The sequence below is a fragment of the Nerophis lumbriciformis genome, linkage group LG21 (genome assembly GCF_033978685.3).
Source record: "Nerophis lumbriciformis linkage group LG21, RoL_Nlum_v2.1, whole genome shotgun sequence".
NCBI classification, from domain to species: Eukaryota; Metazoa; Chordata; class Actinopteri; order Syngnathiformes; family Syngnathidae; genus Nerophis; species Nerophis lumbriciformis.
In genome coordinates this window covers 759,931-787,230 of record NC_084568.2, presented here as the reverse complement: position 1 = coordinate 787,230, position 27,300 = coordinate 759,931, and the positions used below count along the sequence as shown (strand labels likewise).

The 27,300-nt window shown below is 39.1% G+C and overlaps 1 protein-coding gene across 3 annotated transcripts; it reads left to right on the top strand.

The window, feature by feature from the left end:
• The first annotated feature begins 1,105 nt into the window (after positions 1-1,105).
• Positions 1,106-27,046, top strand: LOC133621260 (catenin beta-1-like). Of its 3 annotated transcripts, none has more exons than XM_061983268.1 (16): positions 1,106-1,241; positions 2,098-2,147; positions 9,915-10,124; positions 10,190-10,440; positions 10,498-10,736; positions 14,896-15,097; positions 16,807-16,951; positions 17,088-17,191; positions 17,282-17,416; positions 17,489-17,692; positions 21,695-21,853; positions 21,920-22,039; positions 22,136-22,286; positions 23,369-23,490; positions 23,562-23,622; positions 26,086-27,046. In XM_061983268.1, exons 2-16 carry the CDS (start codon positions 2,135-2,137, stop codon positions 26,274-26,276), a joined length of 2,307 nt encoding a protein of 768 aa, XP_061839252.1. In that variant the 5' UTR covers positions 1,106-1,241; positions 2,098-2,134; the 3' UTR covers positions 26,277-27,046. The 3 variants fall into 3 exon arrangements, with proteins under 3 accessions (XP_061839252.1, XP_072771627.1, XP_061839253.1); XM_072915526.1 differs by lacking the exon at positions 1,106-1,241 and adding an exon at positions 1,413-1,432; XM_061983269.2 differs by lacking the exon at positions 1,106-1,241 and adding an exon at positions 1,832-1,972.
• The last annotated feature ends 254 nt before the right edge of the window (positions 27,047-27,300 follow it).

Here is a 27,300-nt window from a genome sequence, read left to right as displayed (position 1 = left end):
ATATGCAAATATAATGACTAGAGATGTCCGATAATATCGGCCTGCCGACATTATCGGCCGATAAATGCTTTAAAATGTAATATCGGAAATTATCGGTATCGGGTTTTTTTTATTATCGGTATCGGGTTTATTTATTTATTTTTTTTTTTTAATTAAATCAACATAAAAACCACAAGATACACTTACAATTAGTGCACCAACCCCCCCAAAAACCTCCCCCATTCACACTCATTCACACAAAAGGGTTGTTTCTTTCTGTTATTAATATTGTGGTTCCTACATTATACATCAATATTATATTGATATATAATGTAGGAACCACAACATGTGTGCTTACGGACTGTATCCCTTGCAGACTGTATTGATATATAATATATATCAATATATATCATGATTGTGCGTGCTGCTGGTCCACTAATAATACTAACCTTTAACAGTTAATTTTACTCATTTTCATTAATTACTAGTTTCTATGTAACTGTTTTTATGTTGTTTTACTTTCTTTTTTATTCAAAAAAATGTTTTTAATTTATTTATCTTATTTTATTTTTTAAAAAGGACCTTATCCTCACCATACCTGGTTGTCCAAATTAGGCATAATAATGTGTTAATTCCACGACTGTATATATCGGTATCGGTTGATATTGGTATCGGTAATTAAGAGTTGGAGAATATCGGATATCGGCAAAATTAAGCCATTATCGGACATCCCTAATAATGACAATAAAGTTCATTCTATTCTATTCTAACTTTCAGTTGAGTTAAATTTGCAGACTTTTAATTAGTATACTGTGTATTTAATTAGTTTTTGTTGATAAATTGTAATTATATATTTGTATCGCTGTTGATGACATGTTAGTAAGCATGTTTATTTACTGTTCAAATGGGACTTTTTAATGAATCACATTCCATTCTAATTAGTGTACCCCGCCCTCTCAATCGCCTCAACACCGACAAAACCGCATCTTTCTTTGGCAACAATTGACCTATTAAATATCAGTAAGATAATTTATAATGTTGATGTGATGTTTTTCAAACGCAGTAACTTTACACGCACGCACTATTTTCCCCCAGCGCGGCGGAATACTTAATTTTCCCTCTCTCGCCATCTTGTTTGCTGGATCGTGCGAGCGGAGGAAGAGCGGGTGTGGTTCGGACTAGTTAGTTTTTTTTACCCCACGCTAAAGGAGATTTTTGTTTCTTCCCCGTAACAGGAACAACGGAGGTGCCACTGGATTCTGGTAAGGATGTCGCGTGTGGTGTAACTCACATACTACGTATTTACACCATGTCATTTTGGCCTTTAGTGGGAGAAAATCATCTTTAGGTCCGGTGAGTTTTTTTTTTTTTCCTGATTTCGGCAGGGTTTTAGTATGGTGGCGCCTGGCCGGATCTACTTTAATCAGACGTCCTGGCGCTAAGCAGAGAATTGGTAATAATTCCTCTTTTAAAACCGTCGACTTGTTTATTAGTAACAACACGCCATGTTTGTTTTAGCGTTACGGCTGGCTTCCCGTTCTTGACACCGCGTCTGAATAGCTTCGAGTAGTGTTTGTTTATGTTCGCTAGTTAGCCTCCTATTAGCCTATTAGCTGTCGAGGCAAACTAGCCAACCTGTTACCGTAACCGCGTTAATGCCAATTAAATATGTCGGTTAAGTAGTTGACTAACTTTTTGTTGGTGTTTGTTAGTTAGTGCCGCCATGAGAGGAGGAGTGACGGCATCATAAGAGGTAGTTTGTCGTAGGCAAGCCAGGCTGCTAGGTGGGAAGTTGGCCGTGCTAGCTGGGCAGGGGGAGGGGGAGGGGTGAGAAAGATGCCTTTGAAGTGTTTAGCTGCTGAATGGAGAATTGTGCTGCTTCAGGCCTGGAAATACCCTCCGCTTTGCTCTCGCCAACACTCGGCATTCCCCTCCTTTTCTCCGTTACGTTAGCGAGCATAAGAGGCGTTTGAAGTGGACAGACCTGACGCAGGTAAACCAGCGCAAAGGGCAGTGGTGCTATTTTTTTTTCTTTATACAAGACAGACTTGAACGCTGCGACGGGATTAAACATCAGCAATCACACAATTGAGACTTGTTTGTGTCTTCTTCTTACAGACATATCTGCTTTGCGGGCCGTGGGCAGGCGAGAACAATGGCTACCCAGTGTAAGTTTTCGGCAACAGACGAAAGTTTGTCGCTCTTTAGTTAACTGTTAACTCACAATTCAACTTTTGAGAACCATTATTGCTTTTCTCACGGTTCCTATCCTATACATCAGTGCCGGCCCAAGCCTCCATGGGGCCCTAAGCAAAATTTGATTTTGGGGCCCTCTATTTCTGCCAATAATATTGATTGTTGATCATTCACACACCTACTATAAACTCATTGCGGCTCTGGCAGTGTTGTTTACATGATCCTATTGTCAGCCTGGCATGTCTTTACAAATGACATGTCATTTATAAAGATATGGGGGTGGCCCAGTTTATAACATAAATAATACCAATGAATGAACGAATGATGTCCAGAGTGCCACATATGGTTCCTAATCTTAAAATGTAGAAAACATTCAGCTACAAGAGTGGCCTGGGGTTGAACAGTCCAAGTGATAAAGCTTTGCATTTACGGTAAAAGTGTCATCTTGTCTCATCAGTCTTGTACATATTAGTCTTTAATTACTAGTTTACATTTTTAGTTAATTGTTCATACTTAATGTTTACTTTGTACAAAGAGAGCGCAGTCTACTGAAGTTAAATTCATCAATAGTTTTCCCCTTTGAAAGACGCAAGGCAAATTCCTTCCATTTCACCATGTTGCTACAATGATCTTCACTGTTTTCATGCTGTTTCAGCAGTGCACCTATGTTGACCCAATCCCGCTGTCCCCCGGCTGCCAGTTTTAAGGACTTTTTGGAAAATAATTTGCAGCAAAAGCAATAGACTGCATCTTTACTTCTTGAATAAGTCAGCCAGCTACGCTTGACTTTTTCTCCATTGACTAGCTGTCTGTAGGTATAATGATAATGAAAACTTCGGCCATCATGCCGTTTGGGGAATGAAAAGTTCTCCTTAATAGACCGTGGTCCTCTGATCACCTGCTCAGTCCTGTCTGAATCTGAGAGGAAAGAAGGCCACTCAGCTGGGTCAACTGGCGGAGCTGATGATGGTCCATGGTGTGAAGGGGACGTTGTGGTGGAAGTTGCTGAGGAAGTGACCAAAGAAAGACAATGACTAAAAAAGAAGGACCTATAAGGTCATTAAATTGCACTGTTGGACATAATTATTAATCTCAGAATGTTCTGCAGTACAATGAGCAATTATAAAGGGTGTTTTGCAGTTAACTTACTAGATACATCAGCTGTGGTTTCAGACATGGAGGGGACAGTGGGCACATAGGGTGGAGGTGTGTGAGAGAGCACTGTAGAGGATGGAGATGGACCTAAGATGAAATACATACCGTACATATAGGCACACATATTAATGAGATACTTTGACTATATTAATTTCCCTTCAAGTGTAATGTTTATACTAAGAAATGAAATGTATACTGTATGGTAACAGTCTTTTCCTCACCTGATTCATCACTCACAGTTGAGCCTGAGGATGTGGACTGGCTCTGGGCTGATTCTGTGCCTCCAAAGTATTTTAACAATGCTCCTGGGGAAGTTATACATAACTTATGAGTTGATGTAAAAAATAATGTTTATTTTACTCAAATAAATTACCGTGCTCTGCTGCAAACAATTTGTGCAAACATACTGATGCTAAAAACCTATTGCTAGCACCTGATGCTAAAAACATATTGCTAGCTAGCTAACGTCACCTAGCTAAAGCTAATTACAGCTACAAATCTCTTTGATAAACTTTTTATTACCAAGTCATGCAAACATACCTTTATCATGGCATTTTTTCTCCTCTTCCACTTTCTTCTTCCTTTTTTCTGCACCTGAAGGATATGTCCTTTTTTGTGACATTGTTTTGCCTCTATCTGTGCTTTTGATGCCCAGTGCGCACTGGCATTGCACGGCGGGCGGCAAACGTCACAGGTGCAGCAGAGGCAGTTTTACATTTAAAGAGAGGCAGGAAGAATCACTAGGCCTAGATCAGCAGCAGCACTCTGTTGACCTAAAATTGTGTTTTTGTACAATAATATATCTTTGATCATTTAGAAATCATCAGTCAGACTCGTACATGCAAAAAAAAAAGAAATTTTTGTTAATTGCTTTTGGGGGCCCCCTGGTGGCCGCGGGACCCTAAGCAAGCGCTTAGTACGCTTATGCCTTGGGCCGGCTCTGCTATACATTTCCAACTTTCAGGCTAATACTGTGTAGTGATGGGTTGATGAGGCGTCATGAAGCGTTTCGACACATTGCAAAACTGTATTGATACTGTGTCGATACTGTGTCACTAAATACTGACATCTGCTGGACATTAAAAATCCCTACAGGCAACCTATGGACCGACTCAACTGACACTGATTTTATGACCTAGTACAGTGGTTCTCAAATGGGGGTACTTGAAGGTATGCCAAGGGGTACGTGAGATTTTTAAAAAAATATTCTAAAAATAACAATTCAGAAATCCTTTATAAATATATTTATTGAATAATACTTCAACATAATATGAATGTAAGTTCATAAACTCAGTGAAGCACACGCTCAGGTTTGTCACTAAAATGTCTGTCAAAAAGAAATGTGAAAAGAAATCAGAGGTGGGTAGAGTAGCCAGAAATTGTACTCAAGTAAGAGTACTGTTACTTTAGAGATTTATTACTCAAGTAAAAGTAATGAGTAGTCACCCAAATATTTACTTGAGTAAAAGTAAAAAGTATGTTGTGAAAAAACTACTCAAGTACTGAGTAACTGATGAGTAACATACACACACATATCATATATATGTATATATATATATATATATATACACATACATTGATATATACACATACATTGATATATACAGTATATCATTTATATTTATTTATTTTGCCGTTTTTGTTTAAATGTTAAAGGTGTTTTAATGAATATACATGCATGTTTAACACATATAGATTCCTTTCTTTCATGTTGACAAGAATATAAGTTGGTGTATTACCTGATTCTGATGACTTGCGTTGATTGTAATCAGACAGCAGTGCTTAACGTCCACGTTTTCAAATGCAGGAGAAAAAAAGTTCCTCCTTTCTGTCTAATACTCACATGAAAGCGGTTGGTTTTTGGTATCTTATTTGTCCAGCTTCCATATTCGTTTTCACACACTTTACAAGAAATACATTGGCGGCAAATTCCGTAGCTTGCTAGCTTGTTTGCGCTGGCTTTCGGAGACTCTTATTTTGAAAGCGCAGGCGCGATGGAGCGGCACTTTTATTGTGAAGACAGGAACTGTGCAGTCAGTCTTTAGGCTTGTGACGGGATGTACGTTTGAAATAAAAGTGTCTTTTTTCCTTCACACTTTTGATTGATTGATTGAAACTTGTATTATTAGATTGCACAGTACAGTACATATTCTGTACAATTGACCACTAAATGGTAACACCCCAATAAGTTTTTCAACTTGTTTAAGTCAGGTCATGTGACCGCCTGGCTCTGTTTGATTGGTCCAACGTCACCAGTGACTGCATCTGATTGGTGGAACGGAGTCAAACGTCACTAGTGACTGCATTTTATTGGTGGAACGGAGTGAAACGTCACCAGTAACGCAGGCACTTTGAAGGTCTGTCTGACAGACCAAAACAAACAAAGCGTGCATTAACAGATCGATAAAAATTAGTAGCGAGTAGCGAGCTGAATGTAGATAAAAGTAGCGGAGTAAAAGTAGCGTTTCTTCTCTATAAATATACTCAAGTAAAAGTAAGTTGCATTAAAACTACTCTTAGAAGTACAATTTATCCCAAAAGTTACTCAAGTAGATGTAACGGAGTAAATGTAGCGCGTTACTACCCACCTCTGGTTAACTCACAATTCAACTTTTGAGAACCAGCGTGCCTTGTCTTTATTATTGCTTTTCTCACGGTTCCTATCCTATACATTTCCAACTTTCAGGCTAATACTGTATAGTAGTGATGGGTTGATGAGGCGTCATGAAGCGTTTCGACACATTGCAAAACTGTATTGATACTGTGTCGATACTGTGTCACTAAATACTGACATCTGCTGGACATTAAAAATCCCTACAGGCAACCTATGGACCGACTCAACTGGCACTGATTTTATGACCTAGTTCAGTGGTTCTCAAATGGGGGTACTTGAAGGTATGCCAAGGGGTACGTGAGATTTTAAAAAAATATTCTAAAAATAACAATTCCGAAATCCTTTATAAATATATTTATTGAATAATACTTCAACAAAATATGAATGTAAGTTCATAAACTCAGTGAAGCACAAGCTCAGGTTTGTCACTAAAATGTCTGTCAAAAAGAATTGTGAAAAGAAATACAACATTCAGTGTTGACAGCTAGATTTGTTGTGGACATGTTCCATAAATATTGATGTTAAAGATTTTTTTTTTTTGTGAAGAAATGTTTAGAATTAAGTTGATGAATCCAGATGGATCTCTATTACAATCCTCAAAGAGGGCACTTTAAGTTGATGATTACTTCTATGTGTAGAAATCTTTATTTATAATTGAATCACTTGTTTATTTTTCAACAAGTTTTTAGTTATTTTTATCTTTTTTTCCAAATAGTTCAAGAAAGACTACTACAAATGAGCAATATTTTGCACTGTTATACAATTTAATAAATCAGAAACTGATGACATAGTGCTGTATTTTACTTCTTTATCTTTTTTTTTTTCAACCAAAAATGCTTTGCTCTGATTAGGGGGTACTTGAATTAAAAAAAAATCACAGGGGGTACATTGCTGAAAAAAGGTTGAGAACCACTGACCTAGTATATACAATAATATAAACCAAGTCATTGTATTTCATTTAGGATTATTTCATAACTTCATTTAAATAAAAATATATTATTTGTCTTTTTTAGATACAGTCAATAAATAATATGAACATGTATCATAACATGGAAACCTAAGAGAACGTGTTGTGAATGAGGATGCTTGTGGACCTGGAAATTATTTGTTTGTTTTTTTACACATTTTTATTAAAAAAAACAAAAAACAGTTTTTCTAACATATTCAATTTTAGACGCTTTCTCTTCTTAGTTATTATTTCTCCGGCTGTAGAAAAGAGCCGCTCACAGGGCACAGAGGAGGCGTCAGTGCGACACAGTTGGCGTATCGGTCACGTGACCAAAACAGCTCATGATCGGTCACGTGACTTTCTAAAAGCGGTACGCGCACCAACACAGGGTTTCGCTCTATGAGCTCGACGCATGCGCCGATGCATCGGTGTTGCCGGACCCATCACTACTGTATAGTAGGGCTGGGCGATATGGCCTTTTTTTTTTCTCAATATCGCGATATTTTAAGGCCATATCGCGATACACGATTACATACCTGCCAACTACTCCGGTTTTCCCGTAATTAGTACGGTTTTCATCAACCTATTCCGGGTTACGGTTGCAGTGATAAAAAATACGGTTTTTCATTAATTACATTTTTTTTTTTTTTTTTTAAAGTTTTATTCACGAAATCGCGTAACAACAATGACAATCGACACTGCTTCCCGTAACTTCCTATAGGCGAGGGCGGACCTACGTCACTTCCGCCTGCCAATCCCCTAGCAACCGTCGCCATATTGAATTGGTTGAAAACAAACCAGCTCACAGCGAACACAGCATTGACAGAAAAGGCATTTAACGAGGTTTCACGGCATTTTAAACTGTTCTAAATGGCGTATGATTATGTAAATAGTCTTTCCAGTGAGGCTAGGTTAAGATACGAGTTAAAATGTTCTGTAGTTGGATTAAACGACTGCCCTTACCGCCTTCCAGCAGATGCGTGGACTGATTATCCTACACAATGGCCGGACATGGAATTTGGAAATCTTTATGTCTACCTCACAAGCGCACCAGGTCGGTTGTTAGCTTCGGTTGTTATATAACGAATAAATCACATAAAAATTGTTAAATCACCCAAGGTATGTTGATAAATGATAATAAGGATGACACGGTGGCTACCAGTATCTGTATATTTATTATATCTGTAGAGAGCTCATTCAAATTCAGTTCAGTATTATGATTTATTATTTGCTGAATTACTGGAAATAGCCTTTATACCGTATGTTATTGTTGTGCAACAACAACAACTTCAGCTGTCGAACGTTATTCAGTAAAAATTCAACGGGTTCAACATTAGCATGGACGGTATAGCCAAGTTGTGGTTAAGAAGGTGGATTTTTGTTCCTTATATTTACCAGAAACGAAGTGATCCGAACACACGACCCGGGATTTTGGGGGACTCCAGTGAGAACCGTCCTCGTTTTCCCGGTGTAAAGCTGCGAGCCATTTGTCTCGTCTCTGTGGGCTTTTAGCACGCTTTGGCAGAACAAAATACGACCTTTGTTTTCCCTGTTTCCAGTTGTGGTTTGCACAACCAAAAACAACACAGTTTTTTGGCATTTTGGAGGCAGAATGACGGGTTTAATCAGCGCAGGTCGACAGGTTAAAGAGTAATGGCGACGGTTTGTTTTCAACGCCAGTCAGGTTGCTATGGCTCGAAGAACCCGTATGTAGCTCAGTTGCCCAATGACAATCGACACTGCTTCCCGTAACTTCCTATCGAGCCATTCCGAATGCCATGCGCGAGGCTATTTATAGCACCGCTGCCAAGCACGAGGCACCAGTTGCCATTGTTTCCAAACGAGCGAACGATCATGGAATCAGCCGGAGAAAAATCGCATACGAGTCTTAAACCGAAAAGAAAACTGCAGTCATTCCGTGAAGAATATTCAAAACCCTATCCGGGAATAATTATCCGTTCCAAAAAGGGTGAAAACTACGCGAATTGCACCTTGTGCAGACAAGATTTTTCGATCGGACACGGAGGAATTAGCGATGTAAAAGACCACGTTGGGACAAAAAAACACAAGTCTAATGCCGTTGCTAGCGATACAAGTGGAAAACTTTCAACGTTTTTCATCGCCCAAACAGATTCTTTGGATGTGATAAATGCCGAAGTTTTATTTACGGAGGCAATAATTGAGCATGGACTTCCAATCGCACTGGCTGATCACATGGGACAGTTATTTCGGAAAATGTTTCCCGACTCGAAAATCGAAAAAGTTCAAATGATTACATCAGAGATGTGATGTGCCACTTTTCAAGTGTCTGATGGCTTAAATTCATTTTCATTAATTTTTCATATTTTGAATTCTTTTGAAAGGCTTACAAAAAAACTACATTTGAATTGTAATTCCATGCTATTGACAGGACTATTAATTTTAATGAAGTTAGTTTACCATGTTTACAGTATGATCATTGTGATAGAAATGTGAATTTTTGGCACAGAATATTTTTTACAATTGAACAAGGCAGTAGATTATACAAGCTTGGACAGAAAGTTAATAATGACACCAATTTTTTTTTTAATGGAATTGTTTAGTACTGTTTTACCATTTGTTTACTGTAAAAAGTGTTTATACTGTTTATACTTTCAATGAACAAATTGAAGTCTTGTGAAAGGTTGACAGGATAACTGGCATTAACTGTCAAAATAATTTCAAACTATTGAAGTTAGCTTACAGAATAAACATGTCAATCAACTCATATGATTTTTGCTGTAATATTTTTGTTTTGAAAAGTCACTGTGACTGATAGAAAAGTGATGGTTTTAGCAACATTTTAACCTGTCTGAATGCTAATAATCATTTTGCGTCGGGGGGCGAAGGAACCCCCCACCAGGACTTTGTCCTGGACCTACCGGGGCCTGCGGCCCCTGGACCCTGGCTACTAGGTTTTTCTGATTTCAAAAGTTGGCAGGTATGCATGTACAAGGCAGCAATAGTCATTTTCTTCAAATCGGTTATTTCTGTTGTCTACAGCTGATTTGATGGAGTTGGACATGGCGATGGGAGACAGCAAGGCTGCAGTGAGCCAGTGGCAGCAGCAGTCCTACCTGGATTCAGGCATTCAGTCTGGAGTCACCACCACGGCACCATCTTTGAGTGGCAAGGGAAACCCTGATGTTGAGGAGGATGATCCATCTTTGTACGACTGGGAGTTCAGCCAGCCATTTACACCTGAGACTGCAGGTATTTATGACCGTCAGATGAACCATTGCCCATTGATGTCTTCTAATGATGTTTTTCTGCTGTAGACGTTGAAGGCTACGCCATGACCCGCGCCCAGCGGGTGCGTGCGGCCATGTTCCCTGAAACCTTGGAGGAAGGCATCCAGATTCCTCCAACCCAGCTTGACGCGGCGCACCCCACGGCGGTGCAGCGGCTGGCAGAACCCTCTCAGATGCTAAAGCATGCCGTGGTCAATCTCATCAACTACCAGGATGATGCTGAGCTGGCCACCCGTGCCATCCCTGAGCTTACAAAACTGCTCAACGACGAGGACCAGGTACACATTCAAGCTAAAGTACAACAACTTTTCTTACTCACTTGGCCTTTCTTCTAGGTGGTGGTGAACAAGGCAGCTGTCATGGTGCACCAGTTGTCAAAGAAGGAGGCCTCTCGGCACGCGCTGATGCGCTCGCCTCAAATGGTTTCAGCAGTTGTCCGCGCCATGCAAAACACTGGTGACGTGGAAACCGCTCGCTGCTCTGCTGGAACCTTGCACAACCTTTCCCACCACCGGGAGGGGCTCCTTGCCATCTTTAAGTCTGGAGGGATCCCTGCCTTGGTCAAGATGCTTGGGTAAGCTACTAATGGATGTGCAATGCAGGAGAGGTAGAAATCTTTGGGCACGTCAAGATTCAATTCAGATTCTTGGATTGACTTCTCGTAATGTTATCTGGTAAAAAAAAACAACCTTTTTAATACAGGTTACAGGTTACAAAAGCTCCTCTTTGCTGTTGGCCGATTTATGTTGTTGGCCTAAAAAATATATTTTACATTTTTATTTACAACACAATTACAGAATGTTAATCTAATATAATAAAATAGAGCAACTCCATCTCCATACCAGCGTCACAATACTTAGGATATACATTTACAAAGCAATTTAGAAGACATACAAATACAATACTTACTAAATACAATACAAACAAAAAGGAAAAGCAAAAATGTATATAAGCAACAGTATCAATAATAATAATATCAATAAACAATGAAATTGATATGGAAACGATAAAAAAGGTTATTGAAGAGATCTCAGGACCATTAATGTATATTAGTAACCTATCATTTCATTTCAAACAGGTACATTTCCAAACAAAATGAAAATAGCTAAAGTTGCACCAATTTACAAGACTGGCGACAAACATCAATTTACAAACTATAGACCTGTTTCCTTACTTCCACAATTTTCTAAAATCATTGAAAAACTGTTCAATAACAGATTAGAGAGTTTCATAAATAAAAATAGAATACTCGAAGAAAATCAATATGGATACAGAGCTAATGTTTCAACTTCGATGGCTTTAATTGAAATTACAGAAAAAATTACCAATGCTATAGATAATAAAAAATGTGCGGCAGCAGTTTTTATGGATCTAACTAAAGCATTTGACACAATTAATCACAATATTTTAATCAAAAAACTAGAACGATATGGCATCAGAGGGTTAGTCTTAAACTGGATAAGAAGTTATCTAATGAACAGGAAACAATACGTGAAGCTAGGCGAACACACGTCTACAACGCTAAATATATCCTGTGGTGTACCTCAGGGATCAATACTAGGACATAAATTATTCAATCTCTATATAAATGACATTTGTAAAGTTACAAAAGATTTAAAGTTAGTATTATTTGCGGATGATACAACAGCATTTTGTTCAGGAGAGAACACACAGAAGATTCTACAAATAATAACAGAAGAAATGAACAAATTAAAAAGATGGTTTGACAAAAACAGACCATCGTTGAATCTCAGTAAAACTAAAATAATGCTATTTGGTAACAGTAGAAGAGAAAGTCAAACACAAATACAAATAGACGGAATAGAAATTGAAAGAGTAAATGAAACCAAATTTCTAGGTATAATGATTGATGATAAATCTCACGTAAAAAATATACAACATAAAGTAGCAAGAAACACGTCAATAATTAATAAAGCAAAACATGTTCTAGACAAAAAATCACTTCATATTCTCTACTGCTCACTAGTGTTACCATATCTGAGTTATTGTGCAGAAATATGGGGAAATAATTACAAAAGTACACTTCATTCATTAACAGTGTTACAAAAAAGATCAGTTAGAATAATACATAATGTTGGATATAGGCGTGGCGCAGTGGAAGAATGGCCGTGCGCGACCCGAGGGTCCCTGGTTCAATCCCCACCTAGTACCAACCTCGTCATGTCCGTTGTGTCCTGAGCAAGACACTTCACCCTTGCTCCTGATGGGTGCTGGTTAGCGCCTTGCATGGCAGCTCCCTCCATCAGTGTGTGAATGTGTGTGTGAATGGGTAAATGTGGAAGTAGTGTCAAAGCGCTTTGAGTACCTTAAAGGTAGAAAAGCGCTATACGAGTACAACCCATTTATCATTTATAGAGAACACACAAATCCTTTATTTATTGAATCAAAGATTCTGAAATTCTACGACATAGTGAATTTGCAAACAGCTAAAATTATACACAAAGCAAACTATAACCTGCTACCCAAGAATATACAACAATTCTTCTCAAAAAAAGAGGAGAAATATAATCTTAGGGAGAAATGTAATTTAAAACATTTGTATGCACGTACAACACTTAAGACCTTCAGTATATCAGTATGTGGAATTAAATGATGGAATGGATTAAGCAAAGCAATCAAACAATGTACTAATATGATCCACTTCAAGAAACTCTTCAAACTTAAAGTGTTTACAAAGTACCGTATTTTCCGCACCATAAGGCGCCCTGGGTTAAAAGCCGCGCCTTCAATGAACGGCATATTTCAAAACTTTGTCCACCAATAAGCCGCCCCGTGTTGTAAGCCGCATCTAACTGCGCTAAAGGAATGTCAAAAAAACAGTCAGATAGGTCAGTCAAACTTTAATAATATATTAAAAACCAGCGTTCTAACAACTCTGTTCACTCCCAAAATGTACGCAAATGTGCAATCACAAACATACGTATATCAACATGGACAGAGCTGCGTGAAAAAAGCCACCCGGCCTCTTCGCGTAAACTTAAACTTACCTTAACCACTCGCTCATCTTTTCTTCATCCATCCCTTCGAGTTAGCTTTTATGATGACGCCGGCTGGAAAGGTCTCTTTTGGCAAGGTCTTCCTTTTGAATATCACCATGGGTGGAAGTTAGCATGGCAAGCTAGAACCACAGTGAAGGATGACTTCTCATTCCCTGTGGTGCGAATATTCACCGTACGTGCTCCCGTTCCACAGTGCGGTTCACAGGAATATCAGTTGCTGTGAAATACGGTAGTAATCCGTGTGCGGATGGAGAGATTGCGTCTTTTCATGAACCGGATCCTTGTCGCTTAGTAGGAGCCATTTTGTGGTCTTTACAGATGTAAACAGGAAATGAAACGTACGGTGATATCCGCGCGTTTTTTCTTCTTCTTCCGGGGGCGGGTGGTTGCTTACAGTAGAAGAAGAAGCGCTTCCTGTTCTATGGGGGCGGGTGCTTACCTTGGCGGTTGCTTGCGTAGAAGAAGAAGCGCTTCCTGTTCTACCGGGAAAAAAGATGGCGGCTGTTTACCTAAGTTGCGAGATCGAAACTTTATGAAAATGAATCTTAATATTTATCCATATATAAAGCGCACCGGGTTAAAAGCCGCACTGTCAGCTTTTGAGTAAATTTGTGGTTTTTAGGTGCGGCTAATGGTGCGGAAAATACGGTACAAAGAAGAAGAACCATGATCAACATTCTGAATTTATTTAACTCATCCATTCTTTCATTCTTTCACTCACAAAATAATCTTACTTATCTCAACATATGAAATGTAACTTACTTCACCAATTATTATTTATTTACTTATTTTATTGTGATTACTTATGGAGTATATTGTGAATAAATTGAAAACAGGAAGTGAACAAAAGTTTTAGCAACTGTTATGTAAAAGAAAAGGGGTAGGATTAAATAAGCTCTGCTTCTTCCTACTCCTTTTCGAACATGTTGAAAAGAGAAACTGGAGATTGTGATGTATCATGTTGTATGCTTGCATGTTCCAAATAAACTCAGACTCAAACTCAATGGTTGTATGTTTTTAACCCAAATATAGATTGTTAAAAAAAATGTCAAAATCAGTTTGCAAAGCTCCCCTTTGTGGAAAAGTGAAATAATGCTGAGGTTTATTTTTATTTATTTCTGTAATAGATTCTCGAAAATTATGAATAGATTCAGAATTGAAATAAATAAAAAACATAATTTGGTTATGAATCGATTTTGTTTTTAAAATATATACAGTTTATACAATATTGCGGCCCTACAGTGCAGCCACCAATCTTTCCTATGGCAGTTGACGCCAACCAACCTGCCATAGATGAATAATGACCATCCATGGATATGAGCGGCCAACAATTTTGCTTATGTGGGTTTTAAAAGTATACCGATATCCGTGTGTCTCCTATGCTATTAATAAAAAAAAAGGAAATGCGGCGTACCCTCTGGTACAGTTCTCTGGTCACATAGCTTCAACACTGGGTGAAACTCGTCTAAATGGAAATGCAGTGAGAAGATAGCAGGCCAGCATAAAGCTTCTTTTTTTGCTGTGCCTGAGAAATCTGTGTTTTGTCTGTCTGTATGTATATTTTACTTTAATAACTTCTACTTAACCTTGCAGTCTTTGGTAGAAATAATTATTGTAGGGGTTTCGTTGCTCAATATTACTGCGCTAAAAATGTCAAGTAAAAAAAAACCACACAAATTGAATTGGTATGTCTGGCGTAATTTTGTCCTTCAGCTCACCAGTGGACAGTGTGTTGTTCTACGCCATCACCACACTCCACAACCTGCTGTTGCACCAGGAAGGAGCCAAGATGGCAGTTCGCCTGGCTGGAGGACTGCAGAAGATGGTGGCTCTGTTGGCAAACACCAACGTCAAATTCCTTGCTATCACTACTGACTGCCTGCAGATTCTTGCTTATGGCAACCAGGAAAGCAAGGTATGGGAAAACTCCTCCAGAGTTCTTCGTAATTAGTTCTTCATAAATTAGTCCCACCAAATTAGGGATGTCCCGATCCAGGTTTTTGCACTTCCGATCCGATACCGATACTGACCGATACCGATACTGGCCTATCTGAGCATGTATTAAAGTTTAAAGTTATTTAGCCTACTTAGTTGTCAGAATCATGTTGAAAAGGGTTTTAGTACTCTTGATAACAACTAGCCAGCTGAATTAGGGGAGTTTGAATAATACACAATGGTTGGTAACAAGAAACTGACCTGTTTATTCAAGGATAAACACAAAATAGACAAAATTATACATGACAAACAGAAATGGCATCATTGAACTAGGGCTGGGCGATATGGCCTTTTTTTAATATTGCGATATTTTAAGGCCATATTGCGATACACGATATATATCTCGATATTTTGCCTCAGCCTTGAATGAACACTTGATGCATATAATCACAGCAGTATGATGATTCTATGTGTTTTGATTGATTGATTGAGACTTTTATTAGTAGGTTGCACAGTGAAGTACATATTCCGTACAATTGACCACTAAATGGTAACACCCCAATAAGTTTTTACACTTGTTTAAGTCGGGGTCCACTTAAATTGATTCATGATACAGATATATACTATCATCATAATACAGTCATCACACAAGATAATCACATTGAATTATTTACATTATTTACAATCCAGGGTGTGGAGGGGGGCGCCGGATGTAAGTGTCAAAAAGACAGCCAAAAGAGTTTGATATGAGAATAAATGTAAAGTTAAAATATAGGGTAGAAATGCACCCATTTGCAGGAAATGTAGTCTTGATTTTCACAATTTTCTTTCAAGGCTTGCATGTCTACATTAAAACATTCTTCTTCATACTGCATTAATATATGCTACTTTTAAACTTTCATGCAGAGAAGGAAATCACAACTAAAAAAATCACTAATTTTTTCATACGGTGTTGATGTGGAAATTTTTGCCTCAGCATTTTGATGGTGTGGGCGTGTGGCACCGAATGGAGATAAGCGTCTCGACAGACGTTACAATATTTGAACAATGATGACGAAAACTGTTTTCTCTGTCGTGTCCGTGTGTCGAAAATTGTTATGCGCTTATTTTTTTATTTGATTTTGTGCGTGGCATAGATTTGCCGTGCGCAGAGGACGCTTGAGCAGTGCGTAATTGCGCAGGCGCGCACCTTAGAGAGAACGTTGGTCACACGGCTGCGCTAGCATCACAGCTAACGTTAGCCATGCTGCTACCTCTCTGCTCGGGGAGGACGTATACGTATGTGACGTATGACGTGACGGTATGTGACGTGTGTAAGAAGGTGCGCTTGCTGTCTGTGAGAGGGAGACACAGAAAAGAGTGAGAAGAGCCTATCGTGTAATGCCAGCAGCTAAAAGCAACTGTGTGAGAATCCACAGACGTGTGGATGTGTTGAAGGTGTGCTGGAAAATGCAGAACGGAAATTAGGGAGCAGCAGAAAAGTGGAATGTATTATTTAAATAGGTGCGTTGGAAAACACGGACCAGAGTTTTTTTTTAACTGGATCTGGATCGGCATTTTCCCATGCCTTGCCGATACACATTTTTTGGCAAATATCGGCGGCCGATCTGATCCAAATATCGGATTGGGACATCCCTACACCAAATGATTAGTGACTATTTGAATAAATGTGTACGTCTGTTTTTTCAGTTGATTATTTTGGCCAGTGGTGGTCCCCAAGCTCTGGTCAACATCATGAGGACCTTCACTTATGAGAAACTGTTATGGACCACAAGCAGAGTGCTCAAGGTCCTGTCTGTTTGCTCCAGCAACAAACCTGCAATAGTCGAAGCTGGTAAGTTCCTCTTCTGGGTGGAGAAATGAAAGAAAGAGCTAAATACAGGCGCTGCATGGTGTTGACTCTATCTCATATTGTATCTTCTGGTTTGCTACTAAAAATACCAACTTGTGTGTTTGCCTGCTTGTGGTAGGAGGCATGCAGGCCCTGGGACTCCATCTGACTGACCCCAGCCAGCGTCTGGTCCAGAACTGTCTCTGGACACTGAGGAACCTTTCAGATGCTGCCACTAAGCAGGTACAACACATCTTTGTCTTTGTTTAGCACTGTTCTATAGAATGTCCATGTTGGGCAATACACAAACAAAGCCACTCCACATCCTTCTAGGAGGGAATGGAGGGTCTGTTGGGGACCCTTGTCCAACTGCTGGGAAGTGATGACATCAATGTAGTGACCTGTGCTGCTGGGATCCTCTCAAATCTGACCTGCAACAACTACAGTAACAAACTCATGGTCTGCCAGGTATGAGGAATTGTGCTTTTGTGTACTTCCTTTTTAAATTAGCCATCACACAATTGTGCTGTCTTTTGTTAGGTGGGAGGCATTGAGGCCCTTGTGAGAACAGTACTTAGGGCGGGTGACCGAGAGGACATCACAGAGCCAGCCGTCTGTGCCCTGCGCCACCTTACCTCCCGCCACCAGGATGCAGAGATGGCCCAGAATGCTGTGCGCCTTCACTATGGCCTGCCTGTGGTGGTCAAACTCCTACACCCGCCATCTCACTGGCCACTCATCAAGGTATTTTGCAGTTTCCCTCACATTTACTTTTATTCATAGATTATATAAACATACTGTATCTCTATATCATGCTATATGTTTGGTATGTAAACAATAGAAGCATATCATAATGGGTTACAAAGGCTTAAAATGCTGACACTCGTACTGCTGATTGTCATGATAATTATGTGATTCAATTATTGATTACAATTATAAGGCAAAAAGACAGGATGGCGATATTATCTAATTTATTTCCTATGATTGGCTCTGATTTAAAGCCTCTGGTTTTTGCCCTTTAAAGCCATCCTGTCCAGGGACTTATTTTTTAAGTTGATAACAAAAATAATCTAATCACTGTAGTATTAACCATACACCAGGGGTGCTCACACTTTTTCTGCAGGCGAGCTACTTTTCAATTGATCAAGTCATGGGGATCTACCTCATTCATATATATCATTTATATTTACTTATTTATGAAATATATGTTTTTGTTAACAAGTTAAAGGTGTTTAATGATAATGCAAGCATGTTTAACACATATAGTTAATATTGTTAAAAAATTAAAGGTGTTTAATGATAATACAAGTATGTTTAATACATATAGTTAATATTGTTAACAAGTTAAAGGTGTTTAAAGATAATGCAAGCATGTTTAACACATATAGTTAATATTGTTAATAAGTTAAAGGTGTTTAAAGATAATACAGGCATGTTTAACACATATAGATTCCTTTCTTTCATGAAGACAAGAATATAAGTTGGTGTATTACCTGATTCTGATGACTTGCATTGATTGGAATCAGACAGTGGTGCTGATAACGTCCGCATTTTCGAATGGAGGAGAAAAAAAGTCCTCCTTTCTGTCCAATACCACATGAAAGTGGTTGGTTTTTGGCATCTTATTTGTCCAGCTTCCGTACTCCTTTGTATACACTTTACAATAAATACATTGTCGGCAAACTCTGTAGCTTGCTAGCTTGTGCACGCCAGCTTTCTGAGACTCTTGTTTTGTTAGCGCAACTGTGCAGTCGGTTTTTGGAGTTTTGACGACAGGTACGGCGCCAGAGTCTGTTGAAATAAAGTGTTTCTCGCCTTCCAGTCGGTAATTTTAATGATCTGGCAGCAGCCAGCGTCATCTCAGAAGACCCTCGGGTGCCGTGAATGTCAATCAAGTGACGAAAGTGACGTCATAGTGAAGATTTATGATCGCTCATTTTTAGGACTATTTTTTTAATGCCTGGCTGGTGATCGACTGACACACCCTCCGAGATCGACCGGTAGATCGCGATCGATGTAATGAGCACCCCTGCCATACACTGATAAAATTGTTACTGAATAATTGCTATCTGTATCGATCTGCCCACATCTATTTAGATTCAAGATGTCCATTTTTTGTGGTTAACATATCTCATATTTTCCTAGTGTGTAGTGTAGCATGTTTAGCTAGGCCAGGGGTTGGCAACCCAAAATGTTGAAAGAGCCATATTGGACCAAAAAATCTGTCTGGTGCCGCAAAAAAAATAAAAGCCTTATATAAGTGTTATAATGAAGACAACACATGATGTACGTGTCTGTATTAGCTATATTAGCCTACTATCAAAGGCTGACACAAATCTTCGTTGGCAGAAATAATGTATTTAAATTTTTATTCTACACATTTTTGCAACATTGGAAATCATTAGTAAAATGGAGGCTTCTCACAGGATGAGATAACTCCTGGAAATGACTGGCTCAGAATGGCCAAAAGGTATAGATGTGTGTGTCAAGTTAAAGGAAACGGCAGACTGTCTTCTTCTAATGGATTTATTACAATCTTTGCAAGCTGGGTAACATTTGCTGTGGTCTGGAACAACATGGCACACAAACATGATGATGCAATATGTACATTCAACTACATACCTGCCAACTACTCCGGTTTTCCCGTAATTAGTACGGTTTTCATCAACCTGTTACGGTTGCAGTGATAAAAAATACGGTTTTTCATTAATTAAAAAAAAAATTTTTTTTTAAGTTTTATTCACGAAATCGCGTAACAACAATGATAATCGACACTGCTTCCCGTAACTTCCTGTCGAGCCATTCCGAATGCCATGCGCGAGGCTATTTATAGCACCGCTGCCAAGCACGAGGCACCAGTTGCCATTGTTTCCAAACGAGCGAACGATCATGAAATCAGCCGGAGAAAAATCGCAAACGAGTCTTAAACCGAAAAGAAAACTGCAGTCATTCCGTGAAGAATATTCAAAAGCCTATCCGGGAATAATTATCCGTTCCAAAAAGAGTGAAAACTACGCGAATTGCACCTTGTGCAGACAAGATTTTTCAATCGGACACGGAGGAATTAGCGATGTAAAAGACCACGTTGGGACAAAAAAACACAAGTCTAATGCCGTTGCTAGCGAGTTACCATATCATTTTTGCAGTATGATCAATCTGATAGAATAAATTTGGATTTTAGCCACAAAAAGGTAATGACACCAATGTTATCTATTGGAATTGTTTAGTACTGTTATACTGTTAAAAGTGTTTATACTATTTATGCTTTCAAGTCCAAGTTGAAGAAATCTTGTTAAATGTTGACAGCATAACTACCAAAATACAGAAGTATGTTCTTAATATTTTTGCAGTGCTATTTCTGTTGAAAAGTTCAAATGATTACATTAGAGATGTGATGTGCCACTTTTCAAGTGTCTGATGGCTTAAATTCATTTTCATTAATTTTTCATATTTTGAATTCTTTTGAAAGGCTTACAAAAAAACTACATTTGAATTGTAATTCCATGCTATTGACAGGACTATTAATTTTAATGAAGTTAGCTTACCATGTTTACAGTATGATAATTGTGATAGAAATGTGAATTTTAGGCACAGAATATTTTTTACAATTGAACAAGGCAGTAGATTATACAAGCTTGGACAGAAAGTTAATAATGACACCAATTTTTTTTTAATGGAATTGTTTAGTACTGTTTTACCATTTGTTTACTGTAAAAAGTGTTTATACTTTCAATGAACAAATTGAAGTCTTGTGAAAGGTTGACAGGATAACTGGCATTAACTGTCAAAATAATTTCAAACTATTGAAGTTAGCTTACAGAATAAACATGTCAATCAACCCATATGATTTTTGCTGTAATATTTTTGTTTTGAAAAGTCACTGTGACTGATAGAAAAGTGATGGTTTTAGCAACATTTTAACCTGTCTGAATGCTAATAATCATTTTGCGTCGGGGGGGCGAAGCTGAACCCCCCACCAGGACTTGGTCCTGGACCTACCGGGGCCTGCGGCCCCTGGACCCTGGCTACTAGGTTTTTCTGATTTCAAAAGTTGGCAGGTATGCAACTAGCATAAACAGCATTTTAGCATTGATTAGCTTGCAGTCATGGACTGACCAAATATGTCTGATAAGCACTCCAGCAAATCAATAACATCAACAAAGCTCACCTTTGTGCATTCACGCACAGTATAAAATGTTGGTGGACAAAATGAGACAAAGGAGTGGCATAAAACACGTCTTTCTGTGGCAGCGTCGGAGAAAGTTGTACATGTAAACAAACTACGATGAGTTCAAGGATTGCTGAAATTAGTAGTACAAAAGTGATCAGGGAAGCATGTATAACATAAAAAGTGGGATTTGTAACAACTAGGAAGGTTTGTGTCATGTGTCATTCCCTACAGAAAATATATTTTTTTCTTCATCTTTTTCCATTTTCACATATCTCTTAAAGTGGTCCAGTGAGCCACTAGGGCGGCGCTAAAGAGCTGCAGGTTGCTGACCCCCGAGCTAGACCTTGTCTTCCAGTGATAGTCATGTAAGAAAGTGTATTTGCTGCCATGGAGGCAAAGATTACGGACTTACAAGTGGCTTTGCACTGTGGAGGACGTTGACTGGTAGCAAGGACGCTTGTCTCTGTCAAATGTATCACCACCATGCTTTATAGCCATGGTATTAAAAGCCAAATTTATATCACACAACCATAATTCAGTCTTAACTCTTTTTTTTTCTTCTTCTCCACAACTAGGCTACTGTTGGTCTGATTCGAAACCTGGCCCTTTGCCCAGCCAATCACAGCGCTCTTCGGGAGCAGGGAGCCATCCCCCGACTGGTCCAGCTGCTTGTCAGGGCGCATCAGGACACTCAAAGGCGCACCAGCATGGGAGGCAACCAGCAGCAGTTTGTGGTGTGTAACCAAACGTGTGCTATTTATTGTTAAAGTCAAGTAAGTCAATGCAGTCTGCGTTCACAGGAAGGTGTGCGCATGGAAGAGATAGTTGAAGGCTGCACAGGAGCTCTGCACATCCTGGCACGGGATGTCCATAACAGAATTGTCATCAGAGGACTTAACACCATTCCACTCTTTGTCCAGGTGAATTGTCCCCTAATGTTGCACGCATTAGGGCCCCAAAGTCAGCTTGGATTTTTGCACATGTAATTAACTTCAAGTGAATTGTGCTTGGTGCAGTTGCTGTACTCCCCAGTGGAGAACATCCAGCGTGTGGCGGCTGGTGTGCTGTGTGAGTTGGCTCAGGACAAAGAGGCCGCAGAGGCCATCGAAGCCGAGGGAGCCACCGCACCGCTCACGGAGCTGCTTCACTCTCGCAACGAGGGTGTCGGTAAGTACATCAAACACACTCACAATGATTCATCCATAGTAGATGCATCACCTAATTACATTTAAATTGATATGGGTTGGTAGAGTGGCTGTGCCATCAACTTTCGGATTCCAGGTTTGATTCCCGCTACCGCCTTCCTAGTCACAGCCATTGTGTCCTTGGGCAAGACACTTTACCCACCTTTCTCCCAGTGCCACCCACACTGGTTTAAATGTAGCTTAAAGATGTAGGTAATGGGGTTGAAGAAAAAGCACATATAAAGATCATTCACTTCACTTTCTTGTAAGCTCCACTCACTCTCCAAGGTTAGTCAGGGAGCAGAACCAGAGTTACCCAAACTATTTAATGGAATAAAACAACCAAGCATAGTAAGTGATAAATAAGCTAGTGTTTGATCACTGCCATGGCATCGCTGACCTGATCAAGCATGGATAATCTTTTGTAGTATTTAGAGCAGATATGCATTTTAGGTGTTCTTTAAGTATGTTATTATTTTAGATGCAATTGATTAAATCTCTCTTCACAAGACAGAATGTTCTACTCTGCTCTCTAGTTGTTGGTAAATATAAGCACCTAAATGGTTTATCATATTACCTTTTAAATATTAGGCGTGGGTGGAATTGATCCAAATATTAATAGTGTATGATGCTAGCTTGATTACATGCAGTTAGTTTACAAACTAATGGTATCACCAATACTGCCCTGTAACTACTTGGCATTGTATCAATATCCACATTTGTAGTATTGCTCACTACTTTGAAATAAGGTAGGTTCATATTTACAATTCTATTCCTTGTGGTAAATAGCAGGCCAAGCTTGATGATCATTTTTCAAACATAAGTAATGTTTATTTCCACCATACATTCCTTAATGTAAGTAATGGCATGCAGCTTAATACTGACAGTTTGGGATAAAAAGTGTTTTCATACAATAAGTGTACCGGTATTGTTTTTGTCTGTAGATCTGTACTTTTTACAGTACATGTTGCACTTGAAGTCTTAATATATATTTAAAATGGCTAGAGACAGCCCCCCTGAGAACAGTCTTTAAAGTAGAATTGTTTCGTAACCCCTGTCCTGTAGCCACCTACGCCGCAGCGGTGTTGTTCCGCATGTCTGAAGACAAGCCCCAGGACTACAAGAAGCGTCTGTCTGTGGAGCTCACCAGCTCTTTATTCAGAACTGAGCCGCTAGCCTGGAATGAGGTACACACCAAATAAAATGTGAAGCTTGTTGTAAACGCATGCTAGGTCACCAATGAAATGTTTGTTTACAGACTGGAGATCTTGGACTGGATATGGGGGCTGGGGGAGACCCTCTGGCTTACAGGCAGGATGGTTAGTACTTTATTTTTCTTGAGGCAAATGTGTCCACTCCTGGTGGTGGCCTTCCGTCAATTCCTTGAACTTTCAACCATACTCTCCCCCCCGGAACTGCTACTACTATTACTACTTGCTGAAAACATTGGTAACGGTATATTCAAAGTGGCTGTATGAAATGTAAAATACCGTCTAAACATCACAAAATGACTCAAATACCTTGCAGAATGGAAATACAATCAGATTTACCAAATATATATAGACATTACTAAATTATTGTGTATGCACCTTAGGGGATCTACTCCAATTTTGTTGTTGTTATAACCTGTTCACTGTAATGACAAAACTATTTTATATAGTTTAACGGATATAATGAAACAATTCAGTAGATGTACTGATAACAAAACCTCACAGTACAATATTGTGGGATATGCCAAAAGAAAAGAAAAAAAGACTAAAAAAAGCAATATCAGGTTTGTAAAAAATGTAGTAGTACTGCTATTACTACTTGCTGAAAACATTGGTAATGGTATATTCAAAGTGGTTGTCTGAAATGTAAAATAGTGTGTAAACATGACAAAATGACTCAGATACGTTGCGGATTTGAACTACAATCAGATATAAATATACACATAATTACTAAATAATTGTGTATGCACCTTAGGGGATGTGCTCCAATTTTGTTGTTGTTATAACCTGTTCACTGTAATGACAAATAAAATAATTACAAAAGTGGTTTTAGATATACATGTTTTCATCTATCCATTTTATTGGAGGGCCAACACAGATAGACAGACAACATTCACACACTAGGGCCAATTTTAGTGTTGCCAATCAACCTATCCCCAGGTGCATGTCTTTGGAGGTGGGAGAGAACCCACGCAAACAGAAAGAGGCCGGGATTGAACTCAGGACCTTTTCCAGTTATAATTTAAGTAAATTGTTTGCCATTTGACCCTCCATATATGAAATAATATATTATGTTAATTGTCCTTACTGTATGAATGTTTGCCTAAACATTGTACATCATGTGGTTATTGTTTTATGCATGTTGTCCATACTTTTCTGCAGGGGCTGCAAATGTGATCTTCCTTCACTTGATGGCTAGCTAGTAATGTGTATAACATGTCATGTTTATTAATATTCATATCAGGGCTGCAAAATGTAACATTTGAGTAATGAAGCAGATGAAAAGATTTTATTGTTGAGTTGTGTCACAAACACATCAGGAGTAGTATAATGGCATGTAGACATACAGCAAGGAATAAAAAAAAAAAAAATAGTCTAATGAAGCAGAGATAAAATAAACAGAATACAATATTGTGTGAAAATAAATGTGAAAACTGGGTTTGGGTAGTAGTAGTAGTAGTAGTAGTAGTAGTAGTAGTAGTAGTAGTAGTAGTAGTAGTAGTAGTAGTAGTAGTAGTAGTAGTAGTAGTAGTAGTAGTAGTAGTAGTAGTAGTAGTAGTAGTAGTAGTAGTAGTAGTAGTAGTAGTAGTAGTAGTAGTAGTAGTAGTAGTAGTAGTAGTAGTAGTAGTAGTAGTAGTAGTAGTAGTAGTTGTTGTTGTTGTTGTTGTTGTTGTTGTTGTTGTTGTTGTTGTTGTTGTTGTTGTAAGGCATTTTGTAGTTGACAACTACAAACATGATCCTGCTACTTACTAACACGTCGCAACACTTACCAAGAGTCACTTACACGTCACAACACTTACCAAGAGTCACTTACACGTCACAACACTTACCAAGAGTTACTAACACGTCGCAACAGTTACTTACACGTCACAACAGTTACTTACACGTCGCAACACTTACCAAGAGCTACTTACACGTCACAACACTTAGCAAGAGTTACTTACACGTCACAACACTTAGCAAGAGTTACTTACACGTCACAACACTTACCAAGAGTTACTTACACGTCACAACACTTACCAACAGTCACTTACACGTCACAACACTTACCAACAGTCACTTACACGTCACAACACTTACCAACAGTCACTTACACGTCACAACACTTACCAACAGTCACTTACACGTCACAACACTTACCAACAGTCACTTACACGTCACAACACTTACCAAGAGTCACTTACACGTCACAACACTTAGCAACAGTTACTTACACGTCACAACACTTACCAAGAGTTACTTACACGTCACAACACTTACCAAGAGCTACTTACACGTCACAACACTTACCAAGAGTTACTTACACGTCACAACACTTACCAAGAGCTACTTACACGTCACAACACTTACCAACAGTCACTTACACGTCACAACACTTACCAACAGTCACTTACACGTCACAACACTTAGCAAGAGTCACTAACACGTCACAACACTTACCAAGTGTTACTTACACGTCACAACACTTACCAAGAGTTACTTACACGTCACAACACTTACCAACAGTTACTTACACGTCACAACACTTACCAAGAGTCACTTACACTTAGCAAGAGTTGTTTGTTTGTGCAGATGGATCGTACCGCACGTACCCAGGAGGCTACGGCCAAGACACCCTGCTGGACCCCATGATGGAGGCTGCAGACTACCACGGAGACCCCCTGCCCGACCTGGGCCACCACACCGATCCTCTGCCAGACCTCGGTCACAGCCAGGACCTGATGGACAGCAACCAGCTGGCCTGGTTTGACACCGACCTGTAGGATGTAGGATGTAGGATTGCTGAGAGCCACATCCTCCGAACACTTAACTCCTCCCCCCCCTGATATATAAATATAGACAGCAACACAACACTGTTGAAACGTTGTCTTGTGTTCTGATGGAGCCTGCATTGTGATTGGCTGTGTCAAGTTGTAGAATGGCATGAGGGGTCTGACACCACAATGCAAAGAGGCGGGGTTGCCATGGTAACGTGTGTTAGCAAGTGGTAAAAGTGTGATGGTGCAGGTTACCTGAGAGGATGAGTGCACATGACTTGGATCTTTCTAAGTTGCTAACATGTTTTTTAGCGTTGCCTGTATCCTTTTTTGTATTCCATTTTTTTTTCTTCAATTTCTTTTTGTATTTCCTCTGTCATGGTACTGACCCAGCTTGTCTGCAATGCTAACCAGCGGCCAGTTAAAAAGGTATATTACATGTAGTGTTAAGTTATAGTGATATTATACCATGTGTACAACACTAATAATCAGTTGTGCTCCGACTCCAAATGTACTTTTTTACCATCTGAAAAAAGGAGAATTGTACATTGTGTGTGCTGCTTCTAGCACGCACGTTCTGAAGAGGGATCATCTAGACACGTCTTTTATATCCTGTCACTGGTAGCTTGCTTTTTTTCTACACTGTCATGGAGCATCCCATAGAGAAGTGGTGTACAACACTCGTGCCATGACAAGTAGCCAAGCTGAGGAAGCCCTTCTAGTCCTGCTGTGCTCGTTTGGGTATGATGAGGTTGTGACACGGCTCAACAATAAAATCATTTATTTCATCTGCTTCTTTCTTTCCTCGTTACTCAAGATTACAATGTAACATTTTACCGCCCTGCTATGATTATTAATGAAGAACAAACATTACATTTTATTACAGATGTCCAATAACAGCATAAAATGCTTTAAAATGTAATATCCAAAATAATTCAGTATAGGTTTTTTTATTATCTGTATTTTTTTTTTTTTTTATTAAATCAACATAAAAAACACAAGATACACTTACAATTAGTGCACCAACCCA

Bases quoted from the DNA above. Each gene is read 5' to 3' on its own strand.
- LOC133621260 (XM_061983268.1), top strand. The intron at 17,417-17,488 runs GTATGAGGAATT...GTCTTTTGTTAG, and splicing joins ACAAACTCATGGTCTGCCAG to GTGGGAGGCATTGAGGCCCT. The intron at 22,287-23,368 runs GTAAGTACATCA...CCTGTCCTGTAG, and splicing joins CTCTCGCAACGAGGGTGTCG to CCACCTACGCCGCAGCGGTG.